Source organism: Cygnus atratus, chromosome 14 (assembly GCF_013377495.2).
Source record: "Cygnus atratus isolate AKBS03 ecotype Queensland, Australia chromosome 14, CAtr_DNAZoo_HiC_assembly, whole genome shotgun sequence".
NCBI lineage: Eukaryota > Metazoa > Chordata > Aves > Anseriformes > Anatidae > Cygnus > Cygnus atratus.
Window position 1 is genome coordinate 8,889,394 of NC_066375.1, and position 17,220 is coordinate 8,906,613.

At 38.8% G+C, this 17,220-nt stretch overlaps 1 protein-coding gene across 2 annotated transcripts; it reads left to right on the forward strand.

Moving 5' to 3' along the window:
- Positions 1-3,760: 3,760 nt before the first annotated feature.
- On the forward strand, positions 3,761-16,822 carry UBLCP1 (ubiquitin like domain containing CTD phosphatase 1). Of its 2 annotated transcripts, none has more exons than XM_035559827.1 (11): positions 3,761-3,890; positions 6,323-6,516; positions 6,928-7,019; positions 7,381-7,466; positions 7,558-7,673; positions 8,740-8,838; positions 9,807-9,844; positions 12,299-12,397; positions 12,807-12,923; positions 14,283-14,410; positions 15,744-16,822. In XM_035559827.1, exons 2-11 carry the CDS (start codon positions 6,363-6,365, stop codon positions 15,769-15,771), a joined length of 957 nt encoding a protein of 318 aa, XP_035415720.1. In that variant the 5' UTR covers positions 3,761-3,890; positions 6,323-6,362; the 3' UTR covers positions 15,772-16,822. The 2 variants fall into 2 exon arrangements, with proteins under 2 accessions (XP_035415720.1, XP_035415721.1); XM_035559828.2 differs by having other exon boundaries at positions 3,799-3,890; positions 6,326-6,516.
- Positions 16,823-17,220: the final 398 nt, after the last annotated feature.

Below are 17,220 nucleotides of genomic sequence, written 5' to 3' on the forward strand. Positions count from 1 at the left end.
TGTATACGGCAATAGGTTTTACTACAAGGAGTGAAAGTTTCTATTATTATTTTGCAAATATTTGTAACACGGAAGTATTGTAGCAAATCACTGAAGTTCTTACTTCACTTTGCAAGCAGACAATAGGAATCAAATGCCATTTTCGTTCATTCCATCATCTCTCATCATTTAATTCTGAAAATGTGTTACTTCACAAAAGCACAGGTTTTCTAATGGGCAAACCAGGTATGTGGCTTTACCACTGTCTTGTCAGGCATGTCTTAGAAAAAGTACCTCCACTTTGTTTCCTTTCTCTGCACTTTTAAAAGACTTTTCTGCTTCTGACACTGAGTGGCTAAGAGTTCTGAATTCAGTGATTGTTTCTCTCTCATTATTAGCAGAGGCATTTGAACTCCAAACTTTCAGTGATCAGTAGCTGAGGACTGAAGGGAAATACTTTGGTGACATCCCATTAAAACTTCCAAAAGACCTTCTAAGAGTTCAGACAATGTGGAAATTTGATTTGTGCATGTGGATGGACAACTGCCAGCACCTCAAACTGCTTACAAAGAAAATCCCTCATAAGAATTCTCAAGAGCAGCAAAATATGCTGACATGGCAGGACACTGAATGCCTAAGGTGGACAATAACACGGGCAGTTTTATTTGAAGCTTCTTTTACAAGCAAGTGCTTCAAGAAATATTCACAAATACATATGTACAAACAAAAGAATGTCTTAATAAGCAGACGGTCATATTGTATAATATAGTCAGACAAAAGTTAAATGCAAAAATTAAGATTATTTTTGAAACCTGACTTGATGCCTTGCGTATGTCTTAATACACCAATGGCAGCCAGCCCCCAAAGTCTGTGTTCTCTTGTTGAAATCTTAGCCCGTTCACTAAATGAACAAATCAACTATATAATTCATGCAGAAACACATACCCAGACTTAAGAAATGGGAACATTACTGGGTCTACAACAGACACATAGCCAGTGCATTTCTTTGTGATTTACCTGATCTTATCCCATAGCCCCATCACAGAACTTCTGCTTTTCACTATCCGTGACCCTATTTCCTAAGTCTCTCCCCGTCTCTTAGCTTCATATTGTCTCCTATTTTTTCTGTCATTCTCACAGCTTTTTAGAGCTCTTTCGAGCAATTCAGCTAGTTCCAGTTTCTCAATTTCATATTTATTTTCACTCTCTTCAGGAAACCACTTTTACAGTATCTCTGATAATTACGTATCTCATATAATTACATATATTTTTACTACTTCCTTAACACTGAAGAGCACTGACTCCCAACAAATAAACAGCTGCTGCGATTTACAACTTACCTAAGGGAAAGCCATACTAATCTCTCTACTGAGAAGTTAGAGAGCTGGGTGGTGATGTAAGGAAAGTGATGAATCACATTTTGTTCAGTGAACAAAAGAATCACAGTTCTCTCCCAAGATCCCTTGCCAGTGGGGCATAATCTAGAATACAAAGAATTGAAGTAAATAAAATAAAAATAATTGGGCTGAACAGTGGCAGAAGAATAACAGTCACATTCAGAAAATGGAGAATCATATGATATACTAGTACAAACCTCTAGTATTTATAGCATCTCACAGTGCCAACATTAATTAAATAATCTGGAAAAACCTCCTGTGAGGAAGCTATGTAAATATTATTCTAACCTCAACTTTACTGATAAAGAAGCCGAGACAGAGACTCGCTGTATTAGTGATAACTTGAAAATGTGTTTCATTTCAAACTGGAGGCATTTCCATGTCTCCAGCTGAGCTGCCAGCTACTAAAGCACATCACATTATTGAACACTGGAAATTCAGCTCTCAGTGTTTTGCCCGGAGTCACACAGTGACTCAGAATCAGAGCTCACATTCACACATTGCTCTTCCTAGGGCACAGTGATGGCAGTGTCCAGAAAACCACGCTTCCTGTTACATTTAAGTGGTCGGGAACAGCACAGAAGGCTCACACACAAAAATATATTGGGCTGGAACCACTTGGACAGTATAGACTTTAAGAGCTTGACGTTCTCAGAAATCATTGCTTTCACCACTGCTTAGTACAAATTACAAAATAGAGAAAAGAGACAGGGAAAAAGTAATACATCAATAGACATTGCAGGAAACAGTAAAAAATGCTGAGAGGGGAAACCGAAAAGCCTAAAACAGATGAAGAGAAAAACACACAGGTACCAAGCTGTGTTAAGAATTCCTCTATTCCAAGGGGAGAAAATGGGCTCCCTTCTAGATTTTTTCCTAGTGTGACTTTTCTTTCCTCCTTGCTCTGCTAGAATATACCACGGCGTAAACCCAGAGTACCACCGCAAAACAAACTCTTCAGTACAAAGAGAAGATTCTGCTGTTTGGGCTCTGAATTGTAATTATATTGTCCTAGTCAAATTACTTTAACACTTTGCACTTATTAACGTTAGGATTGAGCACCACCATGCGTTTTCACAGCTGAGTTAAAGGACCTATTTATCTGTGTCACATGAATGTTGTCAGAATCAAAGTATTTCTCTGCAGTGCCTAGCACAAAGAAGTCCTAGTTGTGACTCAGGCTTCAGGTTACTAAAAGATCAGCATCACACCAGAAATAAAATACCATGCATACTTTTTTTTTTTTTTTTTAGTATTTCTCAAACAAGGAAAAAACAAAACAACACAAAAAAAACTACTGCCTCCTTTCCACAAGACAGCTTTCTCAAAGCCAACTAGAAAATTATTAAAGTATATGAAAAATATTAGAAATGGAGAGGTGACCACACTACATATCATTTTTGGAGCCTGAATTTTTAAAATAGGCCTGGAGGGTGCATAGTTTTATGACAGGGCGTGACTTTAATTACTACTTGCAGCTTTGGAAGCTTTCCAGCACTACTGTACTGTGCTGCCTCAGCGCGGAGGACAACCGTGTGTCATAAAAGGAAAAAGAAAACCCTTCGTGACTGGGATACATACATACTAATTGGTTTTACATGGATTTCTGTGTAGTTGGATGCTAAACCTGACATGAGCAGTCCCTACAGTAACCTCCCATTTGTACCGTTCTTTTGGAAAAGGAAGTACTTTTATGCAAAAACCTGAATATCGAACAAAACTAAAAATATGTATCAGGTAGGAAATACATGAAATTCATACCCAGTTAAGGAAAAAAATAAAAAGGACTGCGGTAAATCGGGCTTCTACGCAGTTTTTGTTTCTACGGCGCATCCCTGAGGTTTGCCAGGCTAGGAGCAGCTCCTCAGGATCCAGCAGCCCCCAACAACCCGTACGTGCTGCACAGCGGCTCTCCTCTTCTGGTCCGTCCCTTTCTGCCACCAAACAAAACAAGAGAGCAGTTTTTTGGGAGGTCTCTGCAGGGCAAGGCCTGAGGTGAGAGGGCTGGAAATTTCATTTACAACCCCCCCTAAACTTAATTCTCCCCTGAAGCCAACAGAACTGCAGTCCGTATCATCTGCACTCGGTTACACACACGTAAAGACCACACCTTACTGCTGCACAGTTTTATTTCCTTTAAACTAACTCTGCAGAGCGGAACACCTCGGTGCACGAGCCCACCCCTGCACAAAACGCATCGCTTCCCCTGCTCCAGCCTCGCAGCACGGAGCGACTGCAGCTGAAGCCGGTTCCCGAGAACCCCCCCGGTCCCGGGGACAAAAACCTAAAAGCCAAAACGCTAATAAAAATAATAATAAAGGCGCTTTCCCCTCGGAACGCGCGAGGAGCGGTTCCCGACCGCGCACCGCCGCCCGCCCCCCGTTGCCCTGGCGACGCCGCCGCCCGCCCGCAGCGCGGGAACGCGGCTCCCATCCGGGCGGCCCCGCTTCCGGCGGGCTCCGCTTCCGCTTCCGGTGCGGCGGATCCCGGGCCGGCGCCGGTCCCGTTGCTAGGGTGAGGGCCCGCAGCGCGCTGCCGCGGGTGGGGGGGGGGGGGCGGCGCCGCCATCGCGATCATCGCGATCGCCGCTATCGCGATCGCCGGGGCACCTGGGGAGCCGGGCCCGAGCCCGCCCGTGAGCGGCGGGGACCGGAGCGACGCGCGCCGGTCGCTGGGGGGCCGCGGGCGGGCGCTGCGCGGGGGGGGGGGCTCGGCTGGGCCCCGCTGCCCGCGGGACAGGAGCGGCGGCCCGGGGCTGGCGGCGCCCTGAGGCCGGCCCTGCCCCGCCGGTCCCGCTCCTCCTGCAGCCGCCGCGCCGCCGTGGGGGTGCCGCGGTCCCCTGTGCGCAGGGAGGCGCTCCCCGCGGTTTTTTTTTTTTGTTTTGTTTTGTTTTTTTTATGTTCGTGTTCTGTGTTGCGTGGTGAAATAAGTAGGAGCTCAAAGGTGGGGATGTCTCCGCTCCAAATCTGCCAAGAAAAGTGGTGTCACGAGGCGCTGTCACTACACCAACACAACGTTAATGCATCCTCGACCCGGTGCCCAGCCGGGCTGCAGGCTCTCTGTGGGCCGAGGGGCTTGGAGAGGCTCTGACAACGTCACACAACGGCAAAACCCGAGCAAATTTCACCTGAGGAAGTTTCAGTTTCCTGTCCTGTCCAGTCCTGATGGTAGAAACCTTGAAAATCCCTGCGACTCTCTCATTGCTCCTAACGTTATTTTCTTCATAACCCTTGATTCTGGGGTTCATAATCGGTCCCATCAGTGTTCTGGCATTGAATAAAGGTGTTTCTGCGTGCTGTTTCTGATAGCACCCATCTTGACAGGACTGCAATTCCATGAGGACTGACAGCAGATCAAGTGGTCAGCCTCACGGGGTGAGCCGTTCAGTCTAGCATTGGACAGAGATTTAGGAAGTTTCCTCACAGTTCTTGCCCTGTGCATTTTCTTGCAGAATAAGTTTAGGTGGGTGGTGCAGATGAGAAAGCAGACAATAAACTCTTCTAGGATTAGAAAACTTAGGTTTATGGACGGAGAGCTTATGTATCGACATTGCTTGCTGCTCTGCAGCCTTAACCTCAGTTGGCTCTCGTAGTGCTTCTAAGGCCCACTTTTCACAGAATAACTCTATTGCACTGGATAGTACTATCCCCTATTTTATTTGGGAATATTTGAAAAACATAGATTTTTTTATTGTCCTGTGATGTGAGTTTTCCACTTCAGTTTGTTTTCATGGATCTTAGAGGAAGCAGCGAGGAGGTACAGCTTTCAGTGTCCTCAGCAAACAGGTCGTGTCTAGTCCTGTCTTATCTGCTGTAAGCTTGGTGCATATACCAAAGGATACGGTGTAAATGGGAAGTTTTTCGGCTGAGAGCAGGTAACTGCATGGAATATGATGTTTGAGGAGAAGAGGAGTCAGATTTTAGAGTCTGACATCTTTCAGAATTGCCAGACCTGTATTTCTTGAAGGTGGACAGCCTCCCTTTCTTTTTCATAGATCTGCTTTCTCTACTTTTCCGGCATCAATCTTTTAAGGACATTCTTGCTGTTACTGGTGCAGAGGCCTTCTGTGCATCTCCTGACAATCTGAAACAGCTTTCTAATACCTTTATATCTCCTTGATTCTGTTTTCAAACTTTAACAGAAAAAAACATGTTCTCTCTTCCACCTAAAGCCAAAAATCTTGTTTCTCTGCTGTGTTTAATCTAGGACTAAACCATTGAATATAATTCACATAAATGATTGTGTAAATTAAAGATAGTGTAATTATTGTTACTTTTCCAGCACTGCAATGAAAGTGCCGTTCTTACAGTGTAATTGCATTGTGTAGGTGTTGTATTTTGGCTTTGTTTTCAAACTCCTGCTTTGATATTGCTACAGTGAGACGTGACCTGGGGTGTGTATTACTGCAAGTATTGCACAGGTCTCAGTGAAAGCGAGCAGAGAAAGCCAATGCTTAAAATAAGCTGCTGGTTCAGACCTATTTTTATGTATTTTAGGTCTTTCAGACTTGCTGTTTAGTAGCTACGTATGCAAAGTTATCCATGACTGGTTTGATTGCGTAATTATTGCAGAGGAAGAAGTTTCTGAGATTTGAAATGACTTCTCTGATGCTGCAGTACTCTACTCGGGTGCCGGTTGTGCAGCGAACAAGCTGTACCTGCGCAGAACACGCAGCAAGCGAGCATATGCTGGATCGAACGGGGAATGTGACATTGCTGAGTACATTGAAGCAGAACTCGGAGCCCCGGTTTTAAGGATGTTCCTTCTGCCTTATTTTCAACGTTTTATCAACATACTTGTTATCTGTGCACGCAAAACAAACAGCTCTTTGGCGTACAGTATAATAAAAATGTAAAAATGCTTACACTGTATCGCTTGTCTTCTAAAAAAAAAACCACAAAAATCCTATTTGTTCCTTGCGTGATCATTGCATTTTCCTCCTCCAGCAGATTTTTCAGGAGCTAATACTGAACATATGCTCCAAGGATGTCTCTCTCTCTTATAATAAAATGGGGCGGACAGGAGTATACGATAACCTCACTATCAGAAGAGGACACAGTGTTGGATCTGAAGCAATCTCTTAAAGGCCTTACTGGAGTGTTACCAGAGCGGCAAAAACTTCTTGGACTTAAAATGAAGGGTAACTATTCTTATCTATTGTTTGTTGTGGAGGCGCATGAGATGTTTAAGGAAGTACATCCTCTTAACTTATTCGGGATGTGTATACAAAAAGAGCATCTACCTCCCAGATCTAGCTTTCGAAGGAGCACACACAATATCTAGTGATATACAAAATTTCAGTGTTTATTATTGATACATCTGTATGGTCATTTTTTAATGGCTGATGTGGAAGTGCAGCAAATGTACCTTAAAAGTTAAATGGCTGCTCGCCTGACAAGCAACGTGTTTGCGTATGGAGGATGACGATGCAGCTTGGAGTATTCTGGTGTTTCATGGGTAGCTTGTTTCAATTAAGCATGACATGTATTGACAGTTTGCTAAAATCTTTCTACCCAATTTAGAAAAAAAATGAACTCTGTTTACATTATAGGGAAACCTGCAGATGATGATGTTAAGCTTGGAGCTCTCAAGTTGAAACCAAATACTAAAATCATGATGATGGGCACTCGTGAAGAGAGTCTGGTAAATAGTTTACTTAGCTTAAAAAAAACAGGAAAAATGTTTATGTCTCCTCATTATGGTTTTAAATTTTGAATTTTCTAGTAATCATTGGAAAAATAGTACAATAGATTTCAGCTGTTTTTCTGCAGAATGCAGATAGCAGCATAGTTATGAAAAATCTGTATTGTTCTGGACTTCAAGTACAATACTACTATAATATTCTCACTGACTTCTGAAATCTTAATCAGTATATTTTAGTCACTTTTCCACTAGTAAAATGAAATCATTCTGGTCTTTTTTTTTTGTTTGCAACATGCAGTAACAGAATCTTGATACCCCTTGGTTTTACAGTGATCCTAGTTATCTGTTATTATTCCTCTAGGAAGATGTCCTTGGGCCACCTCCTGATAACGACGATGTTGTCAATGACTTTGATATTGAAGAGGAAGTTGTAGAAGTAGAAAACAGGTTAGGAGTTTTAGCTATTAAAAAACACTCCTGTTACCAAATGAACAGTATGCATTTTAATTAACTGTAACTTTTTGCACTGTTATATTAGGGAAGAAAATCTACTAAAAATTTCTCGCAGAGTTAAAGAATACAAAGTGGAAATTCTGAATCCTCCCAGGGAAGGAAAAAAGCTGCTGGTGCTAGATGTTGATTATACGCTATTTGGTGAGATTTTATGCAACTTGTGGGTTTTAAGAGGGCTGTTCATTTGCCAGTTCACATTTCTTGATTTTTGCTTTACAAAGCCATTTCCGTAACTTTGGCTTGCGTTGTACCATACAGCTTCAGCATCATAACATTTTGGGGGTCCTCTGCTCATATTGTAAAAAGAATCAGGCTTTGTAAATGTTGTATATTGTTGATTTTAGTGTAACAACTATTTACTTTCTCCAAGATGATGCAAGAATAGGTTATTTGGATAAAATTCTAAACTCTCTCTTGATCAGCTTATATCTTGGATATCATGGTGCCAGGACAAGCTATTGTTGTAAAATAATTCTCTCTTTCTGTACGTGATTGATTCCTTTTTTGGGGTGGGAGAATAGCTTCTAATTGTATTTCCAGATCGTTATTAAACATGTACAAAACCATGTTTTACCTGAAAATTCTGTCCAACTAGTTTTCTTAGAAGCCATAATTTTCCTTCTGACTTCATTTTCTGGGATGTGGGTGTGTCATGGCAGTTTGACTATAATCAGTAATAGTTTGCCTTTTTCCTTTCCTTACTTTTTCGTGAGTTTTGTTTATGATCCGAAATAAAAATTCAACCTATTACTCAACACTTTTATTTACACATCTCCTGCTAGCAGAATTTGACAGCAGTTTTCTAATTGGAACAGGCAATGTTTGCATATTTGAAAAAGACTTGATATATGTTCACAAGATTAACTGGACTGAGTTTGCAAGAATCTCTGTTCAGTTATCTGGGCAGTTAGAAATTTGCTGAAGTGCATAGATGAACTATTTGTCCTGACTCCTCAAAGATATTCAGACCCTCAGCTCCCTTATATATTAAGTAAGCTCTCAAATACCTGTGAAGATCAACAAATAAATATCCCTTCTACTTTTCTCACCTTTAATGTGGGAATAGTAGTTCGCTGTGAATTCATTCATGATTTCAAAGCGCCCCAGGGCTTCCCTTGAGAAACGTTTCAGGTCCCTGGGTAGGTAGGAAAGTCATAATTAACATCCTAAATTGAATAATGAATTGCTTCTCTCTCATTCTTTTTAGACCACAGGTCATGTGCTGAAACTGGAGTAGAACTTATGAGGCCATACCTTCATGAATTCCTGACATCTGCATATGAGGATTATGATATTGTAATTTGGTGTAAGTTTTTAAAACCTAAGACTTCATCATAAATTGTCATTTAGAGCAGAAACTCCAATTGGGAGGTTTTTATATTGCTTTTAATATGAATCAAGATCTAAAACAATACATGAATGTTCATCTGTAATATATTCACCAAGAATGTTCACACAGCTATTAGAGCTATTTTACAAAAACAGTAATTCTTAGGTGAAGAAAACCACCACATAGTGCTCTTGTGAATGGGTGTAATCACAGTATAAAGCTCAACATCACTTTACTGAACGTTACTTTGTATAAGCAAACAAGTGCTTGAAATAACACAATTGTAAAATAGACATTCAAATGCTGCTTGGTAGCTATCTTTACAAATAACCTCAGCCCAGACAATAAGTAGTGAACTACCATAGCAATAGAAAACTGGAAATGAACCAACCTCTTGTGCACAGGGATGGTTGATCATTTGCTTTAGCACAGTTTCGTTTCCTGTCCAACAGCTGGAGCCGATACAGGGTTTAACCATATTCAAATTGTATTAAAATTTGATTTTCATAGTCTGAAACATTATTTCCACATATTCTTAGATCAGTGGGTAGTGTTGACACTTTGTCCTTTCCATGCCTTATGCATTGTTATCATTACTTCCAGGAGAAAATCCTGTAAAGGCAACATAGTTCCTCAAACCAGATGTAGCCCATTTCTATGGCCCTGCAGACTCTGTAGTTCAGTAAGAGCTGATCTAGAAAATGGTTTTAAACATAGGCAGTGCTTAATCTAATTTTCATTTGAAAAGTAAGTTTTTCCAAATAAAAATAATCTTTCATAACCTGTCTTTAAGGCAGTGAACCCTAAAAACTGTAAAAATGGTGGATCTTTCCAAAATGAAAGTTTGTATAAAAATTTGAGAAGTGAGCAGTTTGTCTTTTTTTTAAACCTGTCAACAATTTATTTTGATAAAGAATTTTGTTTTCTCCCTTTTTGTTTTTCAGCTGCTACTAACATGAAGTGGATTGAAGCTAAAATGAAGGTAAGTTGTTCCGAAAACAAGTAATTTGTTTCCAGTCTGGCTAGCAGTTCATATAGTTGGACTCGTGCTCTGCAGTGTAGAGAGATGTAGCAACTAGGAAGGTTGCATGAATCAAAATCCAAGTTTTCTAAACCGCTGTAGTCACTTTAAAATATCTTTGCCACAAAACTAGATTAAATCTAATTTTAGAATTCTACACAGACTATCAGAGCAGTAGGTACTAAATTTAGCAGAACTAAACACAAGTCAGCACTTGCCGACACTTAGATTAGTCTCACAGCCTTCACTGTTGCTTTCATCTTACCTCTAATTATAGAGTTCTAATCTTAAGTGTAAAACATTTTTTAAAGGACTGGACAGATGGGGCATGCTGGAATATTTGTCTTGTACCTCTTGCAGCTGTGTGGCTTTGTTGCTTCCTCTGCCTTATTAAAACATCCGTAAAAGCTCTTCTTTTGGTCCTGGTTTCTTCCGTACTTAAATTGGGCAACTAGCCAGGTTTACACAGCTGACTTAGTTGTAAACATATTTACAGCCAGGCTTAGCTCAAAACCTAATGAGCTTAATAAGATGTGCTGTATGTTTGGTTGGTGGGTTGTTTATAAATCAGAACTTTTTTCCTTTTTCGGGAAAACTGTTCCAAATTTAAGCTCCTCTGCCCTCTTTTTTTTTTGTTTATAGACTTTTTTCAGGTTGTATCAGAGCAAAGAACATAAAAAAATCTGTAGCAATTTTTCTAAACAGAAATCCTTCAGAATGATCTCAGAAATGAGAGCCTTTGATCAGAACAATGAAATGTAATTGCTCAAGTAAAATCAGTGTTGAAACTTGCAAACACTGTACTTCTGTGCTGGTATTCCATTTATGTTGTGTCTGAATTCTTTGCTTTATCTGGAACAATACTATAGCTACACTTTTGTAGTACAAAACTATGAGTTCAAGTTAGAATGGGTTTGTGACTCAAATATTGGAAGTGATTGTGGCTGTTACCCATGTGGTTTACTTTCTCACTATATCAAAACTGTTGTAGCAGATAGAGGTAAGTGCAAGCGGGATGAAATAAGCATACAAAGCTAATCATTAACTTTCTTTTGGCATTGCTTGACTCCCTAATGTGTGTGCAAGCATCACATCTTGCATGTAAGGTTTACCATTTAAAGTAAAACCTTTGTTTTGCTGCAGAATCCTTTGTAGCACTGGGGTTCAATCTAGCAGAAAACCATTGTTCAAAACTGGGCTGTTTACCCTGCGTCAGTCACCTTTCCACAATTCTGGGTCACCTTTCCAGCCCTTTCATATGTTACTGATTGACAACCTTCCCATGCCTATTCCTAAGTCCTGATCAGTTGAGATTCCCAGTACTAGAATGACAACTGTTGCCTTTCCTTAAACTGATCACACCTCTGCAAGTTTCACTTTTTGTCTGGCAGCAACGATCCCAGCAATACTTGGAAGTGTTTGTTTTAAACTACCAATCAGAAACAGCATTAAAAAGAAGGAAAATCAGATAACTAAGTTTAATTTCTTATTCTCCATCTATTTATGCCCAGAATTCAGACGGTCTAGAAACAGCTAGTTTTTTTTCAGAATAACAGGACATTGACTCAGATACCTAGCACTTTTCATTGAGATTCACTTTTTTGTATAAAAGCAAATCAGTTAAGTGTGGCTGGATATTTGCAAGACAAATATTACAGTGGATATTTTATCCTTGTTTTGTAGCTTTGCATATAATTTTTGGTGCATGCAACAGCAATAAAGTCATCAATGTCTATGTCACGTAGTAGATGTCAGTAGATTTCACTATTGCTTTTCAGCTTTGGAAAGGATTGGAAATGGAAGTGATGCCCTCTTACCTAGTTAAAGTTTTAGATAAAATTAGATCATTTTTCCTTGAAGTCTTTATTTCAGGAGTGATCAAATCTTGAAAGTACAACTGAGAGATTTCTGACTAACACTGACTGTCTAGGACTCACATAGAGGAAAGGGTAACAATGAACTGCTGTTGTATGTTTTGTCTTTGATTGGCTGTGGTTGGTTGCAACTTACAGGAATAACCAAATAGCAGAACATACACAGCTGCTACTCTAGCTATAGATACTGAGTAAAGTTGAGGCATGCAGAATTTGTGAAAGATCATGCGTGAAGGTAAAGCCAAAAGTTCTATTTTGCCTCTTCTGCATAGTTGCTTTAATTTTTATGCTGACATCAGATGCTGAATTTCTCACAGTAAACACTACAAAAATAAATTCCTATCAGCTTTTTTCCCCATGGTAGAATGGTGTACTTTTTTGATTCTCATTGAATAGGAAAAATAAAAACATACCCCTCTTTAATACATCGCTGCTCATCCTCATCAGTGTACCCTTCAACAATGTATTACAATCATGTTTTCAGTTGTACAGAACTAAAACTTATAATCTGAAATTTTAATAATTAATCTTTGTGATGCAGGAGCTTGGAGTGAGTACTAATGCAAACTACAAGATAACCTTCATGTTGGACAGTGCTGCCATGATAACAGTGCACACTCCTAGAAGAGGACTAATAGATGTAAGTACCATTTTCTTTACCCCGATCCTTTTCTACATTTAGCTGACATGTTACCATACCCCTTTGAAATATTTAACAACAAAGTTGTGCTGGAGTTTTCATGCAAGAAAATTGGAAGAATTTCTGAAGCACAGATTTTCTGCAGAAATCCTCTATTAATTATTAGTGTTTTAAGTAGCTCATATGGATGGCACTGATTTCAAATCAAGTAATAAATAATTTATGAAAAAATTTAGTACAAAGGTTTTGTTTACCATTTCGCATCCCTTCCCATACTAAAGCCCAACTAACTACCTGGTAATTTTTCAGTCCATTTGAGTTTGGACTTAAATTCGTATAGACTGGTATTTTCATCTCCTGCACGTGATCTGATTTACCTGAGGTAACCTTTTATGCATTATTCTTGCAGGTGAAGCCTCTTGGCGTTATCTGGGGAAAATTTTCAGAATATTACAGCAAAAAAAATACTATTATGTTTGATGATATTGGCCGAAACTTCCTAATGAATCCACAAAATGGACTCAAGGTAATTTTAACGGGAATTTTCATGTATTACTACTTTTACTTATACTTTAAGTAGTACTTTCTCATACTTTTTGAGTTATCTTAAAGAAAGGCTATTCTTAACTAGCAAAGATGCGTATTTTATTGTATTTTTTATTTGAATTGCCATTTGTCTGGACTAACATTTCCCCAAGAGTAGTTTTAAATAAGCTTTAATTCACTATTGAGTTTTTAAGAGACTACCAAAATCACTGAAATTATTTCTGCTTAAATTGTACCTGCAAACTATAACCATGCTGGGCATTGTTCACAGGCGCCATTAAAACATGATGTTCAATCTCAAGAGTGATTCTATTCAGAAAATATGGCAGATAACAAGCTGCCATACTTCATGTTAGCATGCCAATGTAATAGCAAGCATTCTGTTCCTGGGTAATAATTAATACCTGGAGCCATTTTGACTGCAGAACAGCAAATATTTCATTTTATAAAATTGTTGACCAGTTCCTGTTCCAAAACTTCTAATCATCAGTGCTTGTTCTGAGTAAGAATGGAACTTAAATTTCTACGGTGCAACAGTATGGTACTAAAAGAACCCCCACAAATTTCTTTTAAAAAAATCAAATACAGAAATCCAAGATGTTTCTTAGAAAATATCCGTGATTTGAACATAGCAATTGATGAGATCTATCACGATGACATTAATTGGAACTGTATAAATATATGAGAATCAGGAATATCAAAGATATTGCTGGGAGAGGATTAGCCAGAGAGCTCCCTCTAGCTTAGATTTCAAAGATGTTTGTCAAAATGTTATCAAGAGAACTGCAGACAAGAATGTTGAATCACTAAAACAAGGCACAGGTATAATGTATTCCAATCTTAAAGCAGTTGTCAGATAAGCTTTATTTCTGACATCTCTTGTCACAGAAACTATAATTGTAGTCAAATGCTTTTTGTTGAAAAAAAAAAAAAGCATCTGGTTCCAGTGATGCCACACAACTCAAAGCAGAGCTGAAAACCCCTCATTTCTCCTGCGAAAATATCTATGAAATCATTTTAGAAAATGTGACAGTCCATTTCAGATCAATCTGTCGTTGTCTGACTGGGAGGGAAAGGCCTGAAGAAGCACAAGAGTGACAGAACAAATTGCTTCTGGGTGGGCGTGCCAGACAAAAACCCCAAAGTCCAGATTGCATCAATAAAAAGACAAATTGGAAGTGGCCACTAATGGAAAGTTTTTCTTCCTCTTACCTAAAAGAAGTCATAACGCGGCATAGTGTTGAAAATGTGTTTTAATTAGGTGATAAGTGCTATAGAATTGGAAGCGTTTTTCTCACTTGGAGCAAATGGTTATACGCAATTTATTTATTTTGTATAGATAAGGCCTTTCATGAAAGCACACTTAAATCGGGATAAAGACAAGGAGCTTCTAAAGCTCACTCAATACCTCAAAGAAATAGCAAAATTAGATGACTTTTTGGAGCTGAATCACAAACATTGGGAAAGGTAAGAACAAAGTCAAAATTTACTTCTGTCTCTCACCCCGCTGCGTTTTGCTTAAGGTCAGCTGTACAAAGACCAGAAACGACTGAGCTGATGAACTTTGACATCACTTACAATTATCATCTTCAGTGTGAGTGGGTTTTTAATAAGCCTGTAGTGTTTAAGCTGCCCCTCTAAGAAGTTAGGATTTTGATAGATTGGACCTTCTTTCTTACTTCTTCAGAGTTAAGGACGAGCAATTGTTTTCACTGAAGTAGTTATGCTTCCTAAAGGGAGAAGAATTTCTGAAGAAGCCTGCTCCCTGTAAATCTCTCTTTTTCCACTCCTACAAAGTTAGACTGTCAGTTCAGATCCCAGGTCCTTTGCAGCCAGGAAACTTTTCTAGTGGTTACTTCCGAGGTTCGGGTGTTAGTGTGGTGCTCAGGCACTATCCAAGTTCTGTGGTATTACAGTATTCATCAGCACTGAAACATAGTTTACTGTGTTACTGAGTTCTCCAAATGCTTAATGCACCGGTTACTATCCTAATTCTTGCTGTAGAATGACTAGTTGAATTTTTGGGCAAAGTTCTTTTTGATTTTATACATCAACCTGAAACTTCAATACATGTAAAAAAAAGAAGCATGTGTAATGTGTTATTGGAAAACACTCATACACTGCTTAAAAGAACAGCCTTGTGAACAATATAATTTTCTCTTTTGTTTCTGATTAAAAAAGAACATCAATGCTAGATTTTAAAAGCACTGGAATTTATTGGATGTTTCGTAGTTAGTGCCAGTTAAATTAATTGGATTTTTTTAGGGTGTTTGCAAAGTCTTCAATGTCACCACATAGCCAGATTTTTCCAGCTGCGGCGGTAAGAACTATGAGATTAGACAAACATTTTTCGAGTAACTTGGTTTCTCTGAAGAACTAGTGGAAGACTATTCTTTTCAGGTTTTACTGGATGACTGTTCTTTAAAGTCTTAAATTTATTTGATGGAGTCTCATATCTAGCGTGCCTTTCTATCTTAAAGGTTATATAGCTACTTTTAACTGATATATTTTTAACCTCTTAGAATTAAACAATTTGAATCTTCTTTCCCCCTTTTGTTTAAAACCTTATACAGTTTAACTAAAAATGTTCTTTGAGTTACTGCAAGATAACCAATCATGGAATTGGGAGAAAGTGAAGTCAGATAACAAAATCATTATTTGATCACATTCTATTTTTTTTTGTGATTAATAACCAGATTTTTAAGTGAAAAAAAGTAGACTCACAGTTTATGCTTATAAAAGGTAAGTTATATTTGTGCCTGCCTCTTTCTTTTTGTGAAACTATTTTTGTTTCTTTCAGGTATCTTTCAAAGAAGCAAGGACAATAACACTAACAAAATTGTATAGCACTGAATTGAAGGGAACTTAACTCAGATCATTGGACTTTTCCTTGCTTTTACGCTAGAGTATAATAGTGCTGGACACTGGATCCGATGCCAGAATGACTGCTATACTTGGTCTTCCAGTTGGTTGGTTATGGGGTTTTGGGGTTTTATTTTGTTTTATTGTTGTTTTGTGTTTTGTTTTTGTTTTTTTTTTTGGTTCCCCCCAAAAAAAGATCACAGCAATAAGCTCAAGGTGGGAGAAAGATGTCAGTTACTTTTTCTTGCTTTCAGTTCTGGTGTTACTATTTAAAATATTTTCCTCTCCTTTTCTGCTGAAGTACAACCATAACCATTAAAGACCAAAACCATTCTGAAACTAGAAAAAAATTTAGACCAAAAATGTTGAGTAAGGAGCCAACTTTGGCAGCGTATGAATTGTATAAGCCCTCTATTCCCTCTATCTTTAGAAACAGTCTCCCTCCCATTCCAGTATTTAAATCTATAAATTACAAGTTGTCTAAGTTTGGTATGTATTAGTATATCAGTGTTTCTCTGTGCAAGACATTAAGATGGGAAGGCACCACCTCTGTGGCCAATTTACCCCAATGTGTGAACTTGTACTATAAAGCAGTGTTTACTGGAAAATAGAAGACTGAAGTTTGAGGGAGAGAAACCCACTCTTTTTGGTAACTGAAAAGCAGTCTGCCTGAAAAATTCTCATGTCAGATAAAGGGTTTAAACCTCAGATGGGAAAGTCACATTCCTAACAAAGCATGAACAAAACCCTTGTTCTCTTCTAGCTAAATCTTGTCAAAGTGCAAACACTGTGTTTAAATACAATATTCAGCCATACTGTTCTTAAAATATCATTTACTTGCGCTGCTTATGCCTGCACTATAGAAGTGTGATGTGACTGCTATTTGGCATTACCAACACTTGTGCATTATGCAGTTCATGTATTTGAAAGAAGACTGACCCTTTCAAATAAAAATGGTATATATTGTTCTTAAGGAACTATAGCAGTTGTGTAAATAATAAATACCTTTTTTCATAATTTGTGTCCTGTGCTGTTTTAAATATTTGGTTTGCATAATAGAGAATCCATTGATAACCTTCATCTTGGGTGTTGGGTTTCCCTTTTTGGAGGGGTGGAGGGGTTCTTCAGACTCCAGAGACGCTGATATTACATTAGTTGGTCAGAGAGCAGTATATGCCACAGCAGATTAGAGCAGTGGTATTTAATAGTGAAGCATGTAGCTGCACGAGAAAGGAACCTTGACAGCAAATGTCAGAATGTCAGGACAGCAGACACAAATGAGCTGTTAAGATGAGCATGTTAGGCTCCAGCTCAGTGACCTGTCAGAAAATATACAGTTTCTTATCTGCTGCTCTTTGTGGTTTAGTGCCAACTCAAGCTGTTTTAAACTAGTAAACCTGAACTCTGATGCATAA